Genomic DNA, 27,051 nt, shown 5'->3' with positions numbered 1-27,051 from the left:
ATTGTTGGGTGGCTACCATGTACCAGGCACTGTGTACCAGTAGCTCTTACTATGGACAGAAAAGCAATCAGAACAGAGACCTTTGAACATGAGAAAAGACAGTTCTAAAATATCAAGTCTACTTTCATCACAGTAAGAGGACAGTGAATGCAATCAGCCCCCACATCCAGTATCCATCCCTCCCCAAACCAATTTACCTCTTCTGACTCCGGCAAAAGCTTAAGAAATTCTCGCAAAGTTTCTGATCCGTAATGTTCGCCATTTCCTTGGTGGATATCTTCTACTATGGACTGGGGAGACCTTGAAGAGACAGTGGACCAAATGCCCTTTCATGTTTGCTAGTACCAACAGGAGGTACAATTCAGGGGAAATGAAAGACACAAACACCTTTCTCCCCTGCCCAAATCAAACACACACCCTTTCAAGCCCACAACCTCCCCATTTTGACAAGCTATTTTGTATCATTGCTCCCAATAGCAGCATTGATTGCCAGGGAAACAGCATGACTCTCTCTAATGCAATGTTCAATGTTGCTTTTACACAGAAAACAATCCACCAGCCTCCCAGGGAACCTCAGAGCAGCAACAGCTGTTGTGGGCCTTTTTTTTTCCCTCTCATGGTGAAGAACAACATTAAGTTAAAACTTCTTTGGCCTTCCTTACTAAAACTTCATAGATTTGTTTGTTTGTTTGTTTTTTCGGAGTGGTGGTGGTAGTAAGGAAACTTGACTGAAGACTCGACCTTTTTTCATTTTAGATAGATCTCTAGCATTTAACAAATTTTTGCATCCCCAGTGTCAACATATACTTAAAGGGCAAGGATAACTATAAGTCTGCCTACCTATTGACATAGCAGGATCCAAGCAGAGTGCTGGGATAATTCTCACTGCATCTAATGTCAATAGCCTATTTTTTCATGGGCTAGAACAGCAGAGAGTGACACACTCATGCAGCATTATCAACTACCCCATCTAAAAAGAGGATGATGAAGCTGAGGGGGAGGAAAGGGATTTTCACTCATTAAAATTTAATCCCTCCATCACACCCTGGGTTTGAAATGTTCCTTAATAGCAGTGCTGTCACCATCCAATCTATGCCAACACAAGAGCTTACTTTTTGAACTGCTTGAGAAATATTCCAATGTTCATGCACCGTTTTGCATCCAAGACTGAAATCTGGGGGAGAAAAAACCCACAAGATTATTACAACACCAACGAAAAAAGAAAAGAATTAAAACCTACCAAACATAAAATTAGTTTTTATTGCAACCAACATATAAGTTTGAGGATTGATAGTCTAGACAGCTTTCTTTTACAACATGAAGGATTATCCATTTCTTTAAAAAAGAGGGGGGAGGGGAAGTAGTCTTTTCTTGGAAACAATACAGCCCACCCACTATTAATAGCCACAATTTGGAAACAGATGTCTGAGTCTATGCTATAGTAAGGCTTGAACTGAGAGAGTTAAATCTAATAGTGAAGGTTTATAATACACAGTGATTCCCAACCCTGGTTGGGAGACGGTGAAGGAAATCTCTAAATATTTCAAGGACTACCATGAAATCCTCCATTTCATCCCTGTTTCCCCCTTAAAAAACTAAATTTGCTTTTATTTAAAAAAAAATACTTGTCTAATAACATACTTAGGGAGGGCAGAGGGAGAAGAAGTATCTCAAAATCAAATACATTTGTTACAGTGGAGGTCCTAAAAAGGCTGGAAATAACATAACCTACCTGACATAAAATGCAAATATGGATTTCTTTCTGCAGTTACTCTGCTATATTGTCAAAATGCAAACTTCAGCTGCTGCCTGTTTCACATATCTCCCTCAGGCAGAAATATTTCTAAATACTACAGCTTTTCAGGGTGCTTAAATTCTTCATTTCAACACATTTTTCCTTTGAGGTAGGGTCACTGGTTTGCATTCAAATGCATCACCATAAGTAATTAATTAGATAAGGTTAATCAGATTGGAAAACAGGCTGAATTGAACTTTTTTTTTTGGACCAGTCTTTAATTTCTCTAGAAGTAAAAATCCAGGATTCAAGGAAGAAAGATAAACTTAAAAGGGAAACAATTTTTTTCCATTTGTTTTTTAATAAAGTGGAGATTTGCTACAAATAAGAATGTTGTTTTAACCCTTTTCCTTTCCAAATGAATGTTATTATTCTGAACAAAAGAGAATTCAATTACAAACTAAAGTTTTCTGGCTCTGTCAGTGACCTTATCTAGTTTTCTAAGAAGATGCAAAACCACTTCAACCAATGGCATGTCACTTTCTTCTGTAAGGTTAATCTTTTGCAAGACTGAATTTGGTGAAAATAAGATAAAATAAACATTTAAAAAAGACTGAATTTGGTGTTTTTCTGAAAACAGGCAATAAACAATCTCTTGATTTACCAGCCCAAGGGATATATTTCATTTTATTGCTTTCATCTACTAGTCATAAAAAACAACTTCTGGGGCAGCTAGATGGTGAAGTGGATAAAGCTCCAGCCTTGGGGTCAGGAGGAACTGAGTTTAAATCTGGCCTCAGACACTTGACACTTACTAGCTATGTGACCCTGGGCAAGTCATTTAACCCCATAGTCAAGCCAAAAAAAAAATCCCTCCAGATACTAAGGGATAGGCAGACTCTTCAGTAGTAATCCTGCCAAGTACTTTTGGTTTGACTTCAATATTAAAGAAGGGAGGCAGGGGGGAAGAAAAGAAAGAATGGGAAAGAGGAACTTCAAAAATAAACTTAATACCTTGTCACAAAGAAAGATCATATTATGAGGAAAAAAAGAATGAGAATTTAGGATCACATGATCATAAATTTTGAGGAGGAAATGACCTAAGAGATTATCTAGTCCAGGACTGCTGAACCTTTTGTGTGCCATGGACCCCTCTGGCAGTCTGTTGAAGCCTATGCTCAGAATAATATTTTTGGCCTAAATTCATAATTGAAGGACAGTTAGAAGTTAGTAAAAATAAAGATGTATTTTTTCCTCATCTAGGTTTACAGATTCCTTGAAAACTATTCACAATCCCTATAGATCTTAACTTAAAAATCCCTGATCTAGTCCAATCCTCCCACTTTATGGGTGAGGAAACTGTGACTTGTCCAAGATCATACTCCTTAATAAATAGCAGAACCAGGATTTGAACCCAAATTCTCTGATTACAAGTTCAGGGCTCTTTCCGCTACACTTATATTTATTCTACACATACCTTAGTTTACAAAGTTTAGTCTGCATTGTATTTAATTCTTTGAAAAAAACACATGCTATCCTCTGCTCTCATGCTATTTTACTTCTCAATAGACCGTAAGCTCACTGAAGTCAGGGACAATTTCAATTTTTGCCTTTATATCCCTAACACTTAGCATAATAGCTCCAGCTATATAATAGGGGTTCAACAAATGCTTGTTGATTGATTCTGAGATTACTAGATCAGCTCCTGATTTATCCACTGATTGTTCCCCAGCCTTAAAACACCAAGAACATCTTCCTACTCCCTTAATCCTCTATTGTTCTATTATTTTCTGCACCAAAAATATTGGAAAAGAGGGTTTGAATGCTTTGCAGAATACGTCCCCCAATACACCTTTCCACATTTTTGTCCCTATCAACATGTACTGTTCCTTCCTTCTTCAGGTTTGTCCTACATGGCAAATACATTGAACCCCTCTACTCCCCTGAAGTAGGGAGTTCAGATAAACAAAGCATCAACTTGATCATAAATAACTCGATTCTCCTAATATGTGGCAAAGATACAAGACGAAGTAAGATACTTCTAAAAAGATATGGAAGTAAGATACTTCTAAAAAGATATGAAGTCTTCAAAATAAGACATATAAACCACTTGAAAAAATGTTCAAAATCACTAATAATTAGAGACCTGAAAGTTAAGACCACCCTGAGATCCCATTTCAACCCATCAAGCTAGTAAAAAATCTAAAAGATAGAAAAACTCATTGCTGGAGCAGCTGCTGTAATTCAGGAGTGCTAATTTACTACCAGAGCTATGAATTCTATCACCAGTCCTGAAAAACAAAGAAAACACAACAATTTGAAATTATGTAAAGATTATTAAGTTGTTACCTTTGCCCAATGAGTCCACTACTGGGACCACATGCAAAGGTGGTTATTGACGGCAAGTAAAAACTCTCATGTACAAAAATGCTCACAGCAGCAGCATCTGTGACAGCCAAATGCTAGAAACAAAGTATGTGCTCAGTTATTAGGGGGTAGTGAAACGATCGAGGCTATGTTAATGAAATGGAAATTTTTGTGCTACAAGGAATGATGAATATGAAGAATTCTGAAAGCTATAGGAACCCTTTCTGAACTGGGACAGAATGAAGAAAGTTGACCCAAAAGAACAAGATAGATTATGGCTGTAACAGTGTCAATGTGGAAAGGCAACAAAACTCTTGTCAAACCCCACAGTAAAGACTGGTACCACACTATCACAGTTAAAGAACACATCCCTCAGTTCTGTTAATAGAGTAGATCCAAGGAAAAGAGTGAAAAGATATAAACAGTTCTCAAAAGAAGAATTTCAGGGAGCCAAGATGGCAGAGTAAAAGCAGTGACTTGATTGAGCTTTCCCCCAAACCTCGCCAAATACCTGCAGAAAATGGCTCTCAACAAATTCTAAAGCAGCAGAACCCACAAAAAGACAGAGTGAAACAAATTTCCAGCCCAAGACAACCTCGATGGTTGATCAGAAAGTTATATTGCGCCAGGCCGAGAGAGGAATATAGTTTGGCATGGCCGTGCAGGTCTCAGGGAACCTGGAGCAGGCCTCAGAGGACTGAATCATGGGCAGCTGTGGCAGTTTCTAGACTTCTCAACCCACGAACATGAAAGACAACTTAGAAGGTCAGTGGGAAAAGTCTGTGACTTAGGTGAGAGAGAAATGCAGTATCAGCCCCAGTTCCTGAACTTGGAGCTCTGGGGCCATGGCTGCTTCCTGAGCTTCTAGCCCACAGACTGAGGGGGAATCAAGTGGCTGATCAGAGGTGGATTGCAGAGATCTCTCTGCTGGTGCAGGATTCTCTTGCTTTGCCTGTGCTTGGATCTGGGTCACAGTTCTGGGTGGTGATCCTGGGGCGAGGAGGAGTGCTGGCGTGGTGGAGCTTGTAGTGGCTGTGGAGAGGAAATCGTCCTCACAGTTCCAAGGCAGAAAAGAGTGCTTGTGGTCACTCACAGACAAAAGAACAGGCCAGGAAAGGAGTAAACACTTTGCCCCTTATCATTCCACCTTAGAAGAACTGAAAATTTACTGGTCCCTAGAAGCATCTCTGAAAACAGCTGCAGAAAACACCTGAAGCTTGAGACAGTACATTCTCCACACTGGAAGCAGACCTCTACCTTAGCAAAGAGTTTAAAACTCAAGTAATTGGCTGGGATCATGAATAAACAAAGGTCCAAAAAAACTCAGACTATAGAATCTTTCTTTGGTAACAAAGAAGATCAAAACATACAAGCAGAAGAAGACAACAAAGTCAACGCTCCTACATCCAAAGCCTCCAAGAAAAGTATGAATCAGTCCCAGGCCATGGAAGAGTTCAAAAAGGAGTTTGAGAAACAAGTAAGAGAAGTAGAGGAAAAATTGGGAAGGGAAATGAGAGTGATGCAAGAAAATCATGAAAAACAAGTCAACAGCTTGCTAAAAGAAACCCAAAAAAATACTGAAGAAAATAACACCTTAAAAAATAGCCTAACCCAAATGGCAAAAGAGGTCCAAAAAGTCAGTGAGGAGAAGAATGTCCTAAAAAAGCAAAATTGGCCAAATGGAAAAGGAAGTCCAAAAGATTACTGAAGAAAATACTTCCTTAAAAATTAGAATAGAGCAATTGGAAGCTAGTTACTTTATGAGAAATCAAGACACTGTAAAACACATCCAAAAGAATGAAAAAAAAAAAGAAAACAAAGTGAAATATCTCATTGGAAAAACAACTGACCTGGAAAATAGATACAGGAGAGAGAATTTTAAAATTATTGGACTATCTGAAAGCCATGATCAAAAAAAGACCCTAAACATCATCTTTCATGAAATTATCAAGGAAAACTACCCTGATATTTTAGAACCAGAGGGCAAAATAAAAATTGAAAGAATCCACTGATCACCTCCTGAAAGAGATCCCCAGAGGAAAACTCCTAGGAATATTGTAGCCAAATTCCAGAGTTCCCAGGTCAAGGAGAAAATATTACAAGCAACCAGAAAGAAACAATTCAAGTATTGTGGAAACACAATCAGGATAACACAAGATTTAGCAGCTTCTACATTAAGGGACCGCAGGGCATGGAATATAATATTCCAGAGGGCAAAGGAGATACAATTGCAACCAAGAATCACCTACCCAGCAAAACTGAATATAATCCTTCAGGAGAAAAAAATGTCATTCAGTGAAATAGAGGACTTTCAAGCATTCTTGATGAAAAGACCAGAGCTGAATAGAAAATTTGACTTTCAAATACAAGATTCAAGTGAAACATGAAGAGGTAAACAGGAAAGAGAACTCATAAGAGACTTATTAAGGTTGAACTGTTTACATTCCTGCATGGAAAGATGATATTTGTAACTCATGAGACCTTTGTCAGTATTAGGGTAGTTGGAGGGAAAAAAATTATATGTATGTATATAGATAGATAGATAGATAGAGGGCACAGGGTGATTTTTGAAGATAAAGGGTTGATATCTGGAGAATAAAATTAAGGGGTGAGAGAGGATTATACTGGGAGAAGGAGAAAAGGAGAGGTAGAATGGGGTAAATTATCTCACATGAAACAGACCAGAAAAGGCTTTTATAGTAGAGGTGAAACAGGGGAAGGTGAGAGGGAATGAGTAAATCTTATTCTCATAGGATTTGGCTTAAGGAGGAAATAACATACACACTCGATTGGGTATGGAAATCTATCTTACCCTACAGGAAAATGGTGGGGGGGGAACAAGAGAACAGGGGAATGATAGAGGGGAAGGCAGATTGGGGGAGGGGGTAATCAGAAGCAAACATTTCTGAGGAGGGACAGGGTCAAAAGACAGAATAGAATAAATGGGGGGCGGGATAGGATGAAGGGAAAATACTTAGTTTTTCACAACATGACTACTATGGAAGTGTTTTGCATGACTACACATATATAACCTGTATCGAGTTGCTTGCCTTTTCAATGAGGGTGGGCGGGGAGGGAGGAAGGGAGAAAATTTGGAACCCAAAGTTTTAAAAACACATGTTTAAAAAAAGTGTTTTCACATGCAACTGGGAAATAAGAAATACAGGCAATGGGGTATAGAAATCTATCCTGCCCTACAGGAAAATAGAAGGGAAAGAGGAAAAGAGAAGGGGGGAGAGATAGAAGGGAAGGCAGATTAGGGGAAGGGGTATACAGAATGCATGCCATCTTGGGGTGGAGGGAGGGATGAGATGGGGAGAAAATTTGGAACTCAAAATCTTGTGGAAGTGAATATTGAAAACTAAAAATAAATTTATATAAAAAATTAAAATAAAAAAGAATAGGTCCATCTCTCATATTGAGAATGAATAATATTCATTCTTCTCATTAATTGTCTACCAATCAGAGTTGATGGCCTCTTGTTGGGAATACCTGCTGTTCCAAGGGCATATAAGCATCAAGCATATAAGCATCACTAACCCCTTTTAATAACTGTCTACTAGCATAATTAATAAAACGATCAATTCCCCAGAAAAAAAAGGAATAATTACAAACTATTAACAATATGAAATAATACTCCAAATCCCTGGCAATAAAATGAATGTAAATCAAAACACCTCTGAAGTTTCAACTCATACCTAGCACTCCACAAGCTGGCAATGATGAAAGATTAGACAGTCAGTGTTGCAGAACTCATAGAAAGATGGGCACACTAAGGCATTGTTGAAGTTGTGAATTAGTCCGCTTGTTTGGGAAAGTAACATGGAACTATATGAAAAGTGATTAAAATAGCTATGCTCTTTGACCCAAAAAATCCACTGCTAGGCATTTACCTAATGGAAGTCAGGGACCAAAGGCCCCATATACACCAAAATATGGATAGCAGCAAAGTTTGTGATTGCAAAGAACTAGAAACAAATGTCCATCAAGTGGGGAATGGCTAAACAAATCATGGCACATGAATGTAATGGAATATACTGTGCTTTAAGAAATTATGTCTATAGAGAAATGAAAAAAGAGAATTATATGAACTGAAACAAAGTAAAGTAAGCATAAACAGGAAAATAATATATATATAATACAATGACTATAACAAAGTAAATGAAAAGCATGACAACAACAAAATTATTGAAAATGAATGCTACAAAATTATAAGAGCCAAAGAAGAGATATGAGAAGATATCTCTCCCTTCTGCTCCTTTGCAGAAGTGAGTGACCATTTATTTGGAATCTTGCATACTAACACCAGATTTTTTAAACATATTAGCTAGTTCTGCCAAATCTTTTTTTCCTTCCTCTTTTTCCATCCTTTATTATAAGGAATGGCTCTTTGAGATGGCATATAGGAAGGAATGCAGTGGAAAATGTAGGTAACATAAAAACAAGGGGGAGTAATTAAAATTTGTTAAAAAAAAAACCCAATAGATTAGGGAATATACTTTGTAGAGGGATTTTCTGGGTGTTTGGTTAAGTATATGTTGTGCCTAAAATAAATCTATCAATACATTTAAAAAAAAAACACCAGGGAAGAAAAAACATTCAAAATGAATTTAAATTCATAAATGGTCAAGAAATATGAACACTTTTCAGAAAAAGAAATCTAAGTTAACTATAGCCATGTGAAAAAAATGTTGCATATCACTAATAATCTGTTATTGTTCCATCGTTTCAGTTGTATCTGACTCTTTGTGAGCCCACTTGAGGTACGTCCTTCTCCAGCTCGTTTTACAGATGAGGAAACAGAAGCAAACAAGGCAAAGATTTGAACCCAGGTCTTCCTGACTCCAGACCCTACACTCTATCCGCTATGCCACCTCGCTAAAGAAAAGCGAATCAAAACAACTCCAAGGTACCACCTCACAGGAAAATGATAAATGCTGGAGTGAGTTGTGGGAAAACAGGTATATTAATGCACTGTTAGTGGAATTAAGAACTGGTGCAACCATTCTGGAAAACAATTTGGGGGGCAGGTAGGTAGCTCAGTGGATAGAGCACCAGCCCTGAAGTCCAGAGGACCTGAGTTCAAATCCGGCCTCAAACCAAACACTTGACGCTTAACTAGCTGTGTAACCCTGGGCAAGTCACTTAACCTCAATTGCCTAAAAAAAGAAAAAAATTTAAAGTACACCCCCAAAGCTATTAAACTGTGCATATACATATACATACATACATATATATATATGTACACACACATAAACTGTGTATATTGTATATATATATTGACTCAGGAATATTGCTACTAGGTCTATATCCCAAAGAGATCAAAGAAAGGAGGAAAAAGACACATATATACAAAATATTTATAGCGACTCTTCTTGCAGTGGCAAAGAACTAAAAACTGAGGGGGCCCATCAATTGGGGAATGGCTGAACAAATTATAGCATATGAATGTGATTTAAAAAATACTGTTACATTGTAAGAAATGATGAAGAGGATGGTTTCAGAAAAATTTGGGAAGACTTGAATGAACTGACTGATGCAAAGTGAAGTGAGAAGAATCAGGAGAACAATTTATACAACACCAACATTGTAAAGGCAAAGCAACTTAAAAGGCTTAAGAATTCTAAGCAATAAAATGAAAACCACAGTTCACAGAAGACTCATGATAAAACATGCTCCCCACTTCCAGAGAGAGAGGCACTGGACTCAGATACAGATTGAGGCAGAAAGACAGATGTAGATATAGATATGAATACAGATATAATACATACATATATGTATCAGATATAGTACAGACTGAGGTATATGTGTGTATGTATCTGATCTAGCTATATGTGTGTGTGTGTGTGTGTGTGTGTATGCATATACACATAATATCAGTTGTACAGACTGAGGCATATATATGTACATAAGAGTGTGTGTGTGTGTGTGTGTATGTGTGTGTGTGAGAGAGAGAGAGAGAGAGAGTCATAGTCAGTGTGGGAATTTCTGTTTACCTGTGCATGTTTGTAATGGGTTTTAATTGTTTTCTCAATGGTGGTGGGGTAGGAGGCCTTTCATGATTCCATCAAAATTATTCTGTATATATTTTTATCCACTCACATATGTACATATTACTTTCTTGAGAATATGTGAATTCTCTGAGAACTGCTTTGCTTGTCTTTTGTAGCACAGAATGTTCTACATGATAGATATAAATACTTGTTGACTTACAATGAATGCCACTACTCCTTGAACTAAGTTATGAAAGTGGTTGGAGTGCTTCAAAAAGAGGGTGTTACTACCCATGTCAATAGAGTTAACTCATTTCCCAAATGCTTGGCAATCTCCAAGCTAAATAACCCAGAGAGGCACTGTGTGAACCAGGCCTAACATCTTGTGGAGTGAAATCTGACCTCTGGATACCTTTATGACTCTGGGACTACTACCTACATGTGGACCAGTGTTAAAATGTCATTAAAGAAGCAGACCTAGAGTAAGCAGCTGATATTATCTGATCAGCCCAGGAAATGGGAAACAGTATGGCAAATGCCTGAAGTTTCCTATCTGGTTTAGCTCGACATAAACCTAAGGGAGTTATTCATTGCCAAATGTGAATAACTCCAAGGAACAGTCAAGACTTTACTGTGTCTGCATAGTATTATCTGCATAAATTCTTTATTTAGCCTGATTTCTACCAATGGCAGAGGAAAAAACTACCCTGTATTAACAGGAATAGTACAGAGAGAAAAATGGCAGGCTTATTTAATTCATTCTTAAGGCATTTCAATCGACAGTGACATATTTCACCTCACTTAGTTGGGACAGAGGCTCCATGGTAGGCCAAGTGCTATCTCTGACACATACTAGCTGTGTGGCACTGGGCAGATCACTTAACCTCTCAGTACTTCAATCAACTAAGACTCGAAATTGCAGAGAAGGGACCATCCTATATTGGTACCTAGACATTTCATATACAAATGAAATCAAAGGTCCAGACCCTACTTCCAGAGGTAGATATAAAATCTGTGTCTCATACCTTGAGAAGAAGAAGGGGGGGAGTATTTTTAACCACTCTTCTAAAACCCAGGACTTAGCATAGTACCTGGCACACAGTAGGAGCAAAATAAATGCTTACTGACTGATTCCATTTGCTAAATCAGCTTTCTAGTGATAGTGGGATGGGATTGCCCTCTTCTCTTTCACCTTAGATTCTGGAAATTTGATGTGGTACTTCATTTTGCATTCTGGTAAGTGCGGATGGAAACAGCTGTACAATTTCTCCAAAAGATTAATAAACACAAACTGGAAAATCTAGATCAAGTATAGTTTCAATTTTCCCTTTCCTTAGTCCAAAATTCTAGACTATGAATCTATGCCTAGGAATGGTACAAAATGAAATTTGATCATATAGGATTCTGAGCAGCATTGCTTACCACTGAACAACGTGGGAAAATATAAATGCATTGTCTCACACAGATCAACAACCAGCCCCTTGTGAAGTATGCTATTTTTAATACTACAATTATAGCTATTACTTACGTGATAAGTTTCAAATTACCTCAGTATTCATAAGAAGTAACCTTAACTATTTTAATAGGTTTTTGTTCTTTTATAAATTCTGATTGTTTTAACTTTGAAGATGTTTCTGTGTTCTCATGCTCTATATTCATTGTTACCACTCTTTACAACTGTGGTCTTTTCTTTCCTTCCCTTTTGATCAGTCTCTCTGTCTCTGTCTCTCCCTCCTGCCTTATTCTTGGAGGATGAATCTCCCCATCTCACTCATACCTGGCCATTCATTGGGCTGAACCCACTCCTTTTTCTGCATGGAAACTCTGACCTGCTCCGTTTCGAACCGGGACTAGTTCACCTCTCCACAAACTACCATTTGGCCCCACACTCCTCAGGCTCACCATATTGATCCCTGACAGTGCAGACCCCTGATCAGCTTGAGCCCTACTGCACTTCCTAAGTGCACGTGATCCCTCAGCTAAGCCTCCCTAGCAGGCAGGATCATCAGTGTGTACCATCACATCTGGCCATCTATGGTTTTTTCTGGTGAATTTTCAAACATACAACAGAGTAACATAACATAATACTCAATTTTTTTTTCCTACCCAAACATTTTCTAATTTAAAATTTCAGATATACTATCCTTTCAATATGCAATCAAACTTCTTCAAATCAAATGTTTATAGACTGAAAAATCTCCCTTTCTCTCTTCGAAGTATAGTTGAACCTATTTGTTATACTTTATAACCTTTTAAAAGTGCAAGCTAACCACCTAATACCACATATTTTCCATAGGTAGTAATTATGTTTCAAGAGGGATGATCTATCCAAATCTGAGTAATAATGAGCTGTGTTACAACGTGTCAAAATTGTGTTTCCAGTTTCAGAATCTATCACTTTTCTTAGCATATACCTTGGCACTTCTCCAGATCACAAGCACAGGTGGTTAAGAGCTATTGCTTTTCAACCCTGGACTGCACTTGATAACCTAGCATGTGAGAAGGAAGATTTACTGCTGATAGCGACTTCGTTTAGCTGGTCAGCTAGTTTCCTATCCTTGCTAGGTTACAACTACCAAGGCTGTGATGATGTAACATCTCTCACTAAGGGTAACATAGGAAGTACTTCACCAAAATTTCCAAGCATGGTATTTAGAGCTAGAGAAAGGAGATTCAAATCCTGGGCCTTGCCACTCACTAGCGGTGTGACTTTGGGCAAGTCACTTTGCCTCTCTGGGTCACAGTTTCCTCATCTGTAGAAGGAGGGGTGTTGGCTCTGAGGATCTCTAAGGTTCTAGGTCTAACAAAATACATAAAACATTGATGTAGGTGTCACTGGCAATATTTGTGGGGAAACTATATTTCAGAATGGATCTATAATTTGGCAGCAGCCCCTACCTGTCACTTCCTCAAACCGTTACTATAAATGGAACATTTGTATCTGGCTAAATAATGTAGTTAAATGTAGGCCAACTGATAAGTTACTTCTTATGTGTTCTTTGACTACACAATCAGAGTACCATTTTCCTTTTCCAAGCTCTGCTTTCACTCAAAACCTTGGGGTGAGAGAGGTTCTGACCTGAGATTGCTTTGTCGTGGCTATGGACAACACAAGAGTGATTTGCTCAAGCTTCCAAAGCTATTATGTGTCAGAGGTGAGATCTGGACAATGGTCTCCCTGACTCCAAGAGGCATTTTATCCACCACCCTACACAGTTTCTTCTTTCACTCCAATTATGACAAGCAATTGTCAAAAAGTAAGAAATTACATGAGATTAAATTCTCCCTCAACCTGTGTCTTGCAAATGGATGCTTCTGCATTGGCCAATGCTGGGGTACCAGGTATTTATGCCACTATTCCATCCATGACAACTCCCCTTTCCTTCCTTCTAATATTGTGGTTCTCAAACTTTTCTACCCTTAGAACACACAGGAACAAAAGGGTCTATGGGCTTCCTCACCTGTTTGCTGCCTCTAATGATTCTCACCCCCCAAAAACTGCCGTTCTTAAGATGCCAATGCAGCCACCAATATGATCATCATTTTGGAGCTGGACATATCCCAAGCAAATTGTAATTCACACCAGGAACAAAAAACACAGGTACTGTCATAAGCATCAACTATAAAAGAAACTAATCCACAGACCATCAGAAGATCATTTGTGGATCTAATCTTTGATGGAAGCCGGGGTTCCTACAGCTTTGATACTAAGAGTGAATTTAAGGGTGACCGGTTGAAAGCTTAGATTTTATTTGCTTAAATGCTTGACTTGCTTTTTCCTGAGTCACCATAGGCTAGAATCAATCAGGTCCTTGTGGGAGCAATGTTGGCAAGTCTTCTCCCATCCACAATGGCCACCACCCAATCTGACTCAACTGCCAGTCACCCTTCAGAAACAATGAAGCACATTCTTTGCAAAACCATCGGAGATAGTAGTAGCCCCTGTGTCTTCTTCAGCACTTTCTGCCAATCATGTGCTTCCCTGGGATGTGTACCCTAATTTTAACATGGCACAGATCCAATATTTTAAGTTATCTTATTCTCCTGGCTAAGTGGAGCTAAGGAATATGTCAAATGATGAGGGGATCTACAGGTGTGGAGGTCCTGTAGCTAAAGTATTTTTGTTTCCCTGATGAAGGATAGGTGAGGGAACTGAAGATAAAATAATTTGATAGTTCTTAGAAAATTAAAGTCAATAAATCAGTCAATCAACATTTATTAAGTACTACTAAATGCCAGACATTATGTCTTAGCTAGGGTACAAAAAAAGGCAAAGAACAGTTCCTGCTCTCAAAAAGAAAGAAATGAAAAAAGGTAAGGGCTTTAGGTCACCAAGATTTCTTCTAGAAATTTCCTAATGCCAAATTTAGTCTGTTAACCTGTATTAACCCAAACCAAAGTCTCTAGGTTTTGCTATGTAGGTGTTTCTTACAAACAATCATGACCTACTTAACAGTCACACTTCTGGTACAGTTTCTAGTTTCTAATTTAAGAAAAAATCCTTGACCACAGAAAAAGCTATAAAAATAATCATTTGACCCAACAGTTCCATTACTGGGAATAAACCAAGAAAGTGTTATTGAAAAATTAAACAAGAACTATCTGTTCAAAGGCTTTTACAGGAGATTTATCTGTAATGGAAGCAACTTAAATGTCCAAAAAAATTAAAGGAAAAGTCAAATAACTTGTGGTACATTAATGCAATGGAATGCTATTATGTAATTCAGACTGACAAGTATGAGGCCTATAGTGAAACCTGCAAAGACCTTGCTGAAATAATGCAAAAGAGGAAAAGCAGGACCAGAAGAAGAGAGTACACACTATCACAAGAAAAGAGAAAAATAAATAAGAATGAATGGACAAAGAGTCCTGATAGAGTCCTCAAGGGAGAGCCTAAAAAGTTACGATATTTGATGCTTTGAAATTTAAATGTCAATCATTACAGAGCAAGTGTAACGAGTCGCACTGATGTTCAATATTAAGTTAGTAATAAAGCCTCTTTTTTAAACCTTGGTCAGACAGCAGAATCACACAAGAGTTCCAAAGTGAATTACTGGCCTAGTATGGGCTTGGCTATTCTAAGTTAATGAATTTCTAAGCCAGAAAGGAAAAAAAGGTCAACCCTGTTAGCCCAAAAATTCAATGATGCATAGTACAACACTCCTGCTGCATTCTCCAGATTGTACCCAAACATTATCTTGCCAGCCCCAAATCTGACCCATTTTCCTTGTTTCCAACAGATAAAAGGTGAAGTGATTTGATATCATCCATTTTTATCCTTAATGAAGATGCAATATTCTAAATTACCCCACCATTCCATTTAATAAGTAGAATCCTTCATTCTTTTTTATGACTAACTGTGTACTTACACCTGCAGTTCCTAATTCTGCATCTGCAACAGACATCTACAGGCTGCTGTAGTTTCTCACTTCCTTAAAATTCTTATCCTTTACCATGTTTACCACCCTTGGGCAATTCACTCTTTGTGACATGCAAAATGCACTTCCTTTAGACTCTGTATTCAAATAGCTTCCCAAAGCCTTACTTAAATTGCCTTAAAGATAGCAAGAGAAGAAGGGTAGGGGGAAATCACAGCAAAATCCTAAAGCATGTTGGAGTGAATGGAAAAGGCTGCAGGAGGATTGCTCCAACATTTACTTCTACAAACACTGAGGTCACTGCTCCCTAGGAGCACTGAGTCAGCCACCAGAGGAACAGAAAACTGAAATAAGATACAGTCCCTGTCCTTGTGAAATTCATGATACAGGAGAAGAATATGACATATGCACAAAAAGTCATAATACGTGACAGGTAACAGGAGAAAGGTGTAAGCCAAGTGTTTTACTGCTCTGAGGAGGTTTAGGGCACACCTGACAAAACCAGAGAAGGCTTAACAAAGGAGATGGCATCTGAGAGCAATTGGGCCAACCAATTCTGAAAGGCTAGAACTAAGCATCTTTGATTTCCATACAATGCTAGAAGTAGTTCAGGAACTTACTGGATTTAAGCTCTATAATATGGTTTTCAGTTGAAAAGCATTGTTCCAGGTCAGCTAGGTGGTACAGTAGATAGAGCACTGGCCCTGAAGTCAGGAGGATCTGAGTTCAAATCCGGTCTCAGACACTTACTACCTGTGTGACCCTGGGCAAGTCACTTAACCCCATTGACTAAAAAAAAAAAAAGAAAAGCACTGCTTCAAGAAAGGAAATCATTTACTAAACCACAGGCTGGTCATAAGCCATTGGAACACAGAATGTCTGCTCTAGAAGGGAATCTAGAAGTTGTCTAAACAAACCCCCTCATTTTACAGATTGAGACCAAGATCCCACAGATCCCACAGATGACAACACCCAGGACCCAGGACTCCCAACTCCTAAAGCAATGCTCTTTCTATTGCGTGATGATGCTAGAGTAGTAGGGCAAAAGCAAAAGCAATATAACCTACAAAATGAACTTTCTTATCAATGACTAAGGCCAAAATCACCAGTGGATCCACCAGGAAGAGGAATCACCTAGCCAAATGTTAGGTTTTCCTTAGTGGAAATAGAGAATGGTGGCAAACACTGGAAGAGCTCGTGCTTGCACGCCCATGGCTGGGGCGGGGGGGGGGGGAGTGGGGATAGTAGTGGAGGTTTATTCCTCCAGGCTCCATTCTTACCTCTTCTTTAGTGTCTTTGAAGGAAGCATTTGAAGCTCTCCTCGAAATCGGTGATTTGGTCTCTTCCTGCTGCCCAAAGAGCTCTTCGATGGTCTTTGTATCAATTTGGTACTTCTGTGGCTGTCTCGCAGCAATTGTCCAGATGTTAGTCTTGCCTCGAACTTGCTCTTCTGGAATTGTTTTCCAAAAAAAACTCCTCATTTTCTTTTTCTTACTAAGGGGGCCATGTCCATTCACATAAGAAGAAGGAGGTAGTCCTGGAGGGGGAGGTGGTACAGGAGGAACCCCTGGCAGGGGCGGTGGGGGAGGAACAGGAAGACACCCACTCTCTGGACATGGCAATGGCGGAGGGGGCGGTGGTGGGGGTGGTGGAGGCGGTGGTGGGGGTGGTGTTTGCCCAATCATTAATCCAGCTGCAGCAGAGAGATCTCCATTTTCTTTTTCACTGGCCAAGGAGACACAATTCATAACATGCATCGTACTGTAGCCTTGAAGAGAGGTAATTTCTTGGCTCTCAAGCAGTGGCCTGAAACATCCAACAATGGAACTGCCACTCCCGTCATACTCCTCCAAACTCTAATCAACTATCCATGAGAAAAGCACAAGTGTTCGAGTCATCTTCCAAACCTGCAGCAATTAAAAAAAGTATTGTAGTCAGTGCAAGAAAAGGTTTTAACAGCCCCCCCCACACACACACAATTACAAGAAAACATGCGCTCTCCCTAAACTGTTTGTCTTTAATTGACATCAAAATCCCTGATGATCAACATGTCTAAATTGCAAAAAGAGATATGTAAACTAGGAATAATAATTCCCTAGATGTGAACTGAATCTAGTTCCCTCCGAATGCAGCCAAAGATGTTGCAATGAATTCCATTTACTCATCCATTACTCCTGCTCTTAATCAATCAACAAATTGATTGCCCACTGTGTGGAGGGCCCTATTACTCACCATATGACTTCTAAATTACTTATGCTCACCCATCTGCTCCAGAATTTTGGGGAAGGTATGTAGGCCTTGGACCTGCAGAAAACATGTGCTTTTCAATATGTATAGATAGTACCCCCTTAATGATCCTTGGGGAACATGGCACCTTTAACTGGTATGCAAAAGACTACATGCTGGGTTGGGAAGCTATAAAATAACAGCCCAGCTTGGCTTCAAAGGGTCAGTCTTATTTTACTTATTCCAAGTCCACATAGCCCACCTTTCCCTTTACCCATCTAGGTCTATGACAGTTAAGAGATCCAAATTTAGTCCTGGCTCTTTTACTAAGTAGCCCTCAGTGACTTTGAGCTACCTCAGTTTTCTCCTCTTTAAAATGAAGAAGTTAGAACTTTCTAGGTCTAAGGTTAAGGTCCCTGCCCATTCTGAGGTTCCTTGATTCTACTATAAACTTTAGGGATTCACCAGGATGTTGACCCCCCTCCTCCCTGGCCCTCTCCCTTCTACTTGATAGTCAATATTTAAATACTCAAAGATGTACTAGATATTCATCCATTTTTTTTAAAAAAAGTTTTTATTAAGCAGCTATCATTTTTTAAGGAACAATCATCCAAAGATTTTCTAAGTAATCAGGACCCTGATCTCAAGGAGCTCAAGGTCTACTAGCAGGGGGAGGAGGGCTGGGGGAGTATGACTGCTGGGACAAGAAAGCACACATCCAGACAAAGTAGTGGGAGAATATTTATTTTCAGTTAAAGGGAATCAGGAAAGGCTTTGTAAGAGAAGGTGTCATTTAAGACAATTCCAACAAAAAAGAAAGATTCCACAAGGCAGAGATGAGGAGAGTGTATGTTTCTAGGCACTGGTAATGGCTCCTGAGAAAGCATGGAGGCAGGAAATGACATGATGGATTTAGAAAATAGCTTAAGGACCCAAGATGGATGGAGAGGGTAGGAAGTCAGACTGCGGAGGACCTCAGAAATAATGAAATGGCAAAAGGTTTGGGGCTAATGGTGTGATACAATCAGGGATACAATTAGCAGTGGACTAGGCAATCTCTAAGGTCCTTTCTAGTTAGGAAATTCTCTCAATTTCTTTGCCTTCAAGGAGTTTACATGAAATCAGGGCACAGTCACTCACATCACAAATAGTGTACTGCACATTTAATGCATAGCAAACATTTTTCTAACTTTTCATGTTAATCTTTACTTCCATTTGGCATTGTCTTTTTAAAATTTTTGCCTTCCATTTTCAATATTAGTAACTTTGGTGTGAAAAAAAATGGAATAAAAAAACCAGTATTTTCCCAGCCAAGTAAATATGCTGGCAAATGAAAGATTCAAGGAAAGAAGAAACTTTGTACAGGTGGAAAAATATTGAGTCAAGTGTAGTTAGGGGGATTCAATATTACTATTTCAGTATGTTATTTTTCCTTCAAAATAAATCATGTCCAAGGACTAAATGTAATCTTTTTTAAATTTTCTTCCCTGTAATGTGACATAAAGAAAAACAATCTGTTATGGTGGAAAAAGCCCTGGATTTAGAGTCAGGTGACCTGAGGGCAAACCCCACCCAGCTCCCTAACTTACTTTAGACAAGTCACTTTACCTCTCTTGGTCTTAGTTCCTTATCTATAAAATGAGATTAGTCACACTTGATTTTTCCCCAGTGAGGAAAGGGCTTTGCAAACATTAAAGCACAATGTAAATGTGAATTGTTACTAAAGAGTTATGCTTCTGGCTAATATGAAAATGTTTTTGGTGACTTCACATGTGTAATTGATATCATATTGCTTGTCTTCTCAATGGGTAGGAGAGGGGTGGGTGGAAGGGAGAGGTTTTGGTACTCAAAATTTTAAAAAATGAATGTTAGAAATAGACAAATAAGAGAAAGTTGTACTTCTAAAGCATCAGTTACCAAACTCTATCTTGTCAGATATGATTTGCTTAAGCATAGGTAGCGTAAGCTAAATTTAGATTTTCAGATTGATAAATCACATCATTTAATCAAACAGCAAGAAATATTTATACAATGTTGTCTTTACATTGTATCCTATGTGTCATTTCTCTTACTTTTTGCAAGAATTTCATTTGCTTTTAAAATGTACTTTATGATTTGAAGGATTTTTTTTTAATCCAGATCTTTGATTTCATTGAAGAGAATTACAAATGAGAAAGTTCGCTCTGCAAGGGCAGATTAGATACTCTGCAACTTCAGGTCTTTAAGAGCTTAAGTGACCTGCCCAGAGTCACATAGCTATTGTAGGTCAGAGGAATAATTGTAGTTCAGTTCTTCCTGACTCCTGAGATTTGCTCCCTATCTTCTACTCCAAGTTACTTCATTATGTTTACAAATATAAAACAGGATTGCCCCACTGGCAACTAGATGTATGCATGTATGTAATGTAGAGGTATGTCAGGTAGATGTACATAAATTTATCAGAAGATGTTAGATTTGTTTATTTCTTCATTGCTCATGACTACATATTAGATTTTCTAAATATCACAAACATGAGTGACTTCTTTTTAGAAGACCACTTGAATATAAATTTTTCTTAGACAACTTGTAGTCCAACCTTCTGCCTCTACCCCTAAGGATTACAATATTGTGAATCTTGAAAATATTCAAACCTAATTTCTTTACATGGACAAAACTGTTAATATTTATTCCAAGCATACTTATAGGTCACTTAAGATGTATCTGCCTCTTTAATAAAGTGTTTTGAATTATCATTTAAGATGATAGCTATGTTATTTTCATGATTGGCATCCCTAAAGCAAATGACTCATTGTCAATTACAGTTTATATATATTTGAACTCTTCTTTTTTCAAGAAGGCACAGGCAATTTTGGCAGATCATCCTTGCAATATATTTAAAACTATTTTGCATAAAAAACATCCCATTCATTGTAGTTATCCCATCTATTTGATATATTCCACATGTATCCATTTGTAGAATTTATTGCCCTTAAGAATAAACATAATGAAATTTTTGACACCCTCAAATCAAAAGCTAATTTACTTTTGGCCACATGCACAATGGTGACATTAAAATACACACACACACACACACACACACACACACACACACACACCTGCAATGAAGGAGGTCTGGAAAAGGACAATAAAGAACAGACAGAGAAATATGCAACTTCTAATACCCATGGCCAACCAATTGTTCAGTAGGTATTTATTAAGTTTATAACCTATGCGCCAGGCACTGGCACAAAGAAAGAAATAATCCCTACTCCCAAGGACCAGAAAGGATGGATAAAAGGTGTCAGGTGGCTGGCATCACTCCTTGGTCCCACAAAGCATAACTTTTCTCCCAAAAGCAAAAAGGAAATAACCTTTTACAACTTTGTACCTTGCATATATGCTTTTTTTCCCTGGGCCACACACATGAATCCCAGCACCTTCTCATGAATCTAGTTCACCAGTAATGATTAGCTAAAATGTGAAGGCTACTTGATGGCAGTACTAATTTGCTGGAGGGTCCTTGAATGACCTTAGGAGAACTGGATTTTGACTGTACAGGAGAGACTAAGCAAAGCACTCTGCAATCAGGTGCCCTGACACTCTGAGAACCGGCTTCAGAAGGCTTAACAAGATCTAAAGTCAAAAGAACATCTGATTTACTCAGGTACCTCTCTTAATCTAAATATATGCAAACACTTCTCTAATTCACCTTGAAAGCATCCACCTAAGCACATTTTCCAAAGATTATATATTTTTGAATACTTCAAAGTATTCATTATTAGATCTGACTCTCTATAGATGAGGTATATATCTTTACTTCAATCGATAAAAACAGATTCTATACAGATAGTGTATATCACTTATTTTTCTGTGCTCACTATGAAAAAGGAATACACTAGCAGCTATCTGGTTTGGAAAACATGAGGCATCTCTTCAAGCCACACTGAGAAACTTGTATATATAATATCACCTCTATGATTTAGGGCAGGGGTGGGGTACCTGCAGCCTCAAGACCACCTGTGGTCCTCTATGTCCTCCGGTGTGGCCCTTTGACTGAATCCAAACTTCACAGAACAAATCTCCTTAATAAAAGGATTTGTTTTGTAAAACTTGGACTTAGTCAAAAGGCCACACCTGAGGACCCAGAAGGCCACAGGTAGCTTTGGGGCCACAGTCCCTACCCTCAGGTTAGGGTCTTACAGCAAAGAAGACTCTGGACAAGGTTGCCCATTATGTTTAGAGAACAACTCATAGAACAAGGTGAAGTTTCAGCCTACCACTGATTGTCTTCTAAGGCAAGATGATCATTTTTCTTCTAACACCCTGAATATTTATCTATCATACAAACAGAGGCAGTTTCTAGGAGTGGCCCCTCTTGGTGTGATAACAATAATCACTCATTTCTATATGGAAAAGTCTGTGCATCACGTTCCTCACAACAACCCTGTGAAGTAGGTAATGTAAGTATCATTATCCCCATTTTATAGATAAAGAAACTGAGGCTCTGAGAAGTTCTGACTTGCCCACAGCTAATAAGTGTCTGAACAGGGATTCAAATCCAGCTATCCTGACTCCAAGCCCAGCACTCTTCTCTACAATAGTTGCCCTTAAAGTAGAGTTCAAGCTCTCAGCTGTGCCAAATTTCACTTAGGGACTACTAAAAAATTTTTTTATTTAGATTCTGGTTAGATTGGAAAAACCAAAGGGCCTCAGAATAAATACTGCCAGAAGGGTTTTCAGGGAACATTAATCTTTACCTTTCAAAGAAAAAACACTCTCACCTACTTATTGAGCCAATACTATCCTTTGGACTAATAATGCTTCGTGAAGTTCTGATATTTCCAAGGGAATGTACAGGCTAGGACAGAGATTAGGCATAATACACTTTTTTTTTGTTGAGGCAATTGGGGTTAAGTGACTTGCCGAGGGTCACACAGCTAATAAGTGTCAAGTGTCTGAGGCCAGATTTGAACTCAAGTACTCCTGACTCCAGAGCCAGTGTTCTATCCACTGAGACACCTAGCTGCCCTGATACAATAAAGTGTTAATGATGCTCAGTTTGCCTCAAAGGCTTTTTTAAACCAAGAGGGGTCAGTTATGTTTCTGCTGGGTCAGTAGGCTTATCCTATCATATATCCTCTGACAATAAAGATGGTGGATAAAGAGTAATGCCAAAGAAAACCCGTAAGAAAAACCCTGTACCATCAACTCATTAAATGACAGATTCAGAGGGTGGCAAAAAGGGTCAGTTCACACCGTTTGGAAGATAAATGAAAAAGAACAAAATCTAAGCTGAAGAGGTAAGAAAAGAAAGCTCCATTAAACTCACGTGCATAAAAACACAGCTCTTGATTTTTATAGATAAGGGAGAAAGAACTGGGGAACAATAAAAGTAGAATTTCTGCTCCCATTCCATTCCAATTTATATTGAAAAAGAACCCACCCACCCCTAACTTTTTAGGCAGGGAATGTCATTCACTACAACTGCAACAGTTGCAATACCCAACTCTTCTTGGTGTATTTACAAAAAACCTGAACTGCTCAGTAATCAAAGAACTCAACAAAAGGCAATGTGTGTTTCTCGTCAACGTATTAAGCCTGTATGTACAACATAAACATTTTACAGATGCCTAATGCTGGGAAAGCAAGACAAGAGAAAAGAGAGACGTCTATATTTTGAATGTTACAGTTTCAATTTCTCTGTTTCAACTCTATAGAGATCTCAAAAAGCATGCGGAGTGAAACTCTTAAGCATTTCCTAGGTAGGGAAAGGAAAGAAAACTCTATTTAAATATTCCAAAACTGACTGTCAAAAAAAAAAAACTTCCCAAAAGGAAGTACACTAGAGAGGTACTCGCTGAACAAAACAGATGCTTGCAGGAGAGGAAATCTAGAACAAGGGGGCAACCAAGAGTATTTCTTGGAAGCCACTCTGTAAAGACAGTAGCTTCCTAGGTGATCCCATATTTACCAGCTACCTGTCTCCCTCAAGCAGCCAATCTTTCCACACTTCGGACTCAAGCGCATACCAACTCCTGCACTCGGAGTGGTGCTTTTAGCTACCTGCCCTCCTGGCTCACTCACCATCCCGGCAGAGCAGCTTTCCGAAGTCTGGAGCTCAATACAAGCGACACAAAGGAATCAATGAAACATCTCTGTGACCAATCCCAGCGGCAGCAGCGACAAATACCGGCAACTCATTCAGATAAAAACCCCACACAACTGGTGGGTGGGCACAAGCCCGGACCCATACATAACTTGTTGGGCGATAGATAACCTGGAAAAAGAGTTGGGCGCTCGGAATCCGGGGAAGAGGGAAGAGGGAAGAATGAGATGCTTAGAATAAGTTGGTGACCCAAACTGGACAGAGCCTGCTTCCGAGGAAGTGCCAGCTGCGACCAAGAGCTTGGGGACTGGGAGGACCCCAGCGATGGCGGCTGCTCGCCCTATGATGTCAACTTTCTCCCTCTCTCTTTCCCTCGGAGGGTTTGTTATCTTGGCGGAGCCGGATCGCTTCTCCTAGGCGTTAAGGTCTCACGTGGGAGGGGTGACAGAGGGTGGGGGAGTCCTTGCTCTAAAGAGATAGACACACTCACACTCACTAGCTCACAGAGGAAGGCGCAGGGCCAATTTGGGGTGGCGATCAAGCCAAGGGTCAGCAGGCAGCCCAGGCTTCCTGGGATTATCGCCCTAGGCAGACGTTTCAAAGATGGGGGTGCACTATTTCTGTCGCGCTCCGATGTTTGCAAAGTGCTTTTTTTTTCAAAACCCCTAAAAAGGGTTTTGCAAAACCTTTGAAAGCGCAAAACCAGGAATTCACCCCTCCCCACGCCCTTAACCCCGAGGCAAAAGTGGGAGTACCAGCAGTAGCTAAATCCGAATCAAAACCGGGAGCTTCACCCGGGAAAGGACTTCCTTCTCTCATGGCCTCCAGTCTTGTCCATCCAGCTCTCTCTCCGTTACTAGGGGCGCGGGCCTCCCCGAGCTCTAGGTCTCCCGGGTCCCGGCGCGCTCGGGGGGGGAGGTCTGGGGGCAGCAGCTCGCTGGGCGGGGGCTCCTCCCCAGCGCAACCTCCCACCGTGCCCGTAGGGGAATTGGCGGCCTTGGGCTGGGGGGAGGGTGGAGTGGCGTGGGGAAGGGGACTGGATTCGTCATTTCCACCTCACCTCCCAGTCTAACTGGGCCAGGCCTACAGGTTAGTTTCCATCCCCAAGGGGGAGGGGGCACCAAGGAACTCTCCTGCCAGCGGGGAAGGCGGGGAGGTGGGGGAGGGAGCCTGCTAAGCGCCCCCTCCCCACCTCTGGAGCGAGCTCCACGTGAGGTGTCGTGGGGTTATGGGGGGGAGGTCTCGGTGTTTGTCTCTTTTTCTCTTTGGTAGAGGGGAAGGTGAAGGCTCCCTCACCACGTTCTCTAACAATGCACACTCGCGGCTTTGCAGCTCCCAGGCTGCGCCGATCCCGCAGAGCGCTAACCGCCGCCTCTACCCCGCCCCTCGCTCCTTCACCCCCCACCCCACCCCCGCCTCCCTTTGGATTACTCCGGGAGAAGAGAGAAAGGCTCGCTCCTCCGGGAGGAACAGGCAGCACTTCCAGCATCCCTCACTAAGGGAGTCGGCTGGGGCTGGGAGTGGGGTGAATAAGAAAGCCTGGGGACCAATACCCGCGGAAAGCTCGCCACCGAAGAATCAGGAGAAGGAATCAATAAAGAGCTTGTTCTCCTCCAGCACCGCTGGGTGGGTAGGAGTGGGTGGCGATTTAGTGCGCGTACACACACACCCTCTTCCCTACCCCCATCCTTCTCCTCACCCAAACTTCTGCCAACGTAAGCTGCTACTCCAAATCCTCACTCCGCGCTGCCTAATCAATCCAGAAAAGCGTGCGCCGCCTCATCAATATCCCAAAGACAGAGTTCCCGCTCCCCGCCCCCCCTCCCGCACCCACTTCCAAGGATGGAAGTCGTCGGGGCTCTGCGGCGCTGGGAGCGTGGAGCATGCAGCTCCAGGGAGAAGAGAGTCAAGTGTAACTGACGATTTCCGCGCAGAAAGTTGCACTGTGCGCTCGGAATAGCTCCCATCTCCAACCCAAGTAACCCCTCCAACCCAAGTCTTTCGGACTGGCCGGGGATGCAAGGGAGAACGGGGGGGTGAGGGGGTGGCTAGGGTATGGAAGAGAACAAAAAAGCCCCAGGGTATAAAGCCAAATACAACACAACCAACCTAAACCCGGTCTGGCAGCAGAAAGAAATGGTGTTCGGACTCAGGAAGAATTCGCGCTTGTTCTTTCCTTCCAGAAAAGAGAAGGTGGAGGAGATGGGACTAGATTCCAATCTGCAGATGCACTGTGGCTTTTCCCCCGCCGCGTTGCTATCACTGCTTTGGGAGGGAGGTGAAGTGTAAAGAAAAGCTAGATGCCTCGCAGCTGCCTCGCGGCTTCCTCGCAGCCACAGGGATTAACAGCCCTCGGCGGAGCTCCGAGCTCCAACTCCTAATCCCTGACTCGGGAACAGCAGGAACCGCGGTGGTAAAAGTCGAAGTCGCAGAGCTGGTGGGGTGGGGGCAGGTCAAGTGAGGGCCAAAGACTCTTCCCCCCGCTATTGCCCACTCGGGCGGAGACGGAAAGACGGCCGGGACCCCGCCACCATATTCCAGGGCTCTGTTTCCCTTCTGTCTTGGCCGCAAACCAGCCCCTATTCCCGCCCCGAGCCGCACTGCACTGCGCTGACCTGACCTGAGTTTGGCCCCTCCTGGGAGGCGGTGGGGTGTGAATTCCCTGGGTCGTTCCATTCCCAGCCTGGATTCCCCCCACCCCTCCCCCCGCCAGCACTGTCCCCGGCTCTCCGTCGGCAGTCCTTACCTCGCCAACGCTCGCCTCTCCAGTACGGTTCTACCCCCTCCGCAGCCAGACGGCTGATTGGCCTCTCTCTTCCTTCCCCTTCCCTTGCCCGGATCGTAGAGCTTAGCGTCTCACTACCTCCCACCGCCGAGGCCGGCTCTTCCCATGTCACTGCAGCTTCCCAGTAGAAGGGGACCCGGCGGCCTAGGGGAGGAGAGAAGGGGGGGGGAGGGCGCAGACGATAGGCGGGGCTGCCAGCCTGCCTCCTTCCCTTCTCCAGGTAACAATACGCCTGCCGCTTTTCCCAAGTGAACTGTCGAAGGGCAGCACGCCCCCCCCTTTTTTTTTTCCATGGGTTTTCTCCTCCCCGACCTCTGCGTTTCCATCCTGCTGAGCGCGGCGGGCATCTTTACCTGAGAGGATACGCCTACAGGGATCTGGAAGCCTCAGAAAAGAAACTACAGGGAAGCGAAGGCTGGAGCAGAATCCCTGCCCGTGTGTGTGTGTGTGTGTGTGTGTGTGTGTGTGTGTGTGTGTGTGTG

The 27,051-nt window shown here is 41.1% G+C and overlaps 1 protein-coding gene across 6 annotated transcripts in view; it reads right to left on the bottom strand.

Annotated features, from left to right (window-relative positions):
* Positions 1–26,712, bottom strand: part of FHDC1 (FH2 domain containing 1) — a 59,589-nt gene extending 32,877 nt beyond the window's left edge. The window contains exons 1-5 of one of the 6 annotated variants that reach the window (XM_027866956.1): positions 26,531–26,712; positions 17,706–17,777; positions 16,754–17,380; positions 1,113–1,174; positions 198–300 (exon numbers count right to left, since the gene is read on the bottom strand). In XM_027866956.1, the coding sequence (XP_027722757.1) occupies positions 198–300; positions 1,113–1,174; positions 16,754–17,230 (642 nt within the window). In that variant the 5' untranslated portion in view covers positions 17,231–17,380; positions 17,706–17,777; positions 26,531–26,712. Of the gene's footprint in view, positions 1–197; positions 301–1,112; positions 1,175–16,093; positions 16,180–16,753; positions 17,381–17,705; positions 17,778–23,762; positions 23,824–24,539; positions 24,561–25,893; positions 26,328–26,530 lie in introns of those variants that run through there. The other 5 variants (XM_027866954.1, XM_027866955.1, XM_027866959.1 and 2 more) reach the window with 5 other exon arrangements.
* Between the last annotated feature and the right edge of the window lie 339 nt (positions 26,713–27,051).

Source organism: Vombatus ursinus, unplaced genomic scaffold (assembly GCF_900497805.2).
Source record: "Vombatus ursinus unplaced genomic scaffold, bare-nosed wombat genome assembly UNPS02014784.1, whole genome shotgun sequence".
Taxonomy (NCBI): domain Eukaryota; kingdom Metazoa; phylum Chordata; class Mammalia; order Diprotodontia; family Vombatidae; genus Vombatus; species Vombatus ursinus.
This window is presented reverse-complemented; position numbering and strand designations above follow the sequence as displayed.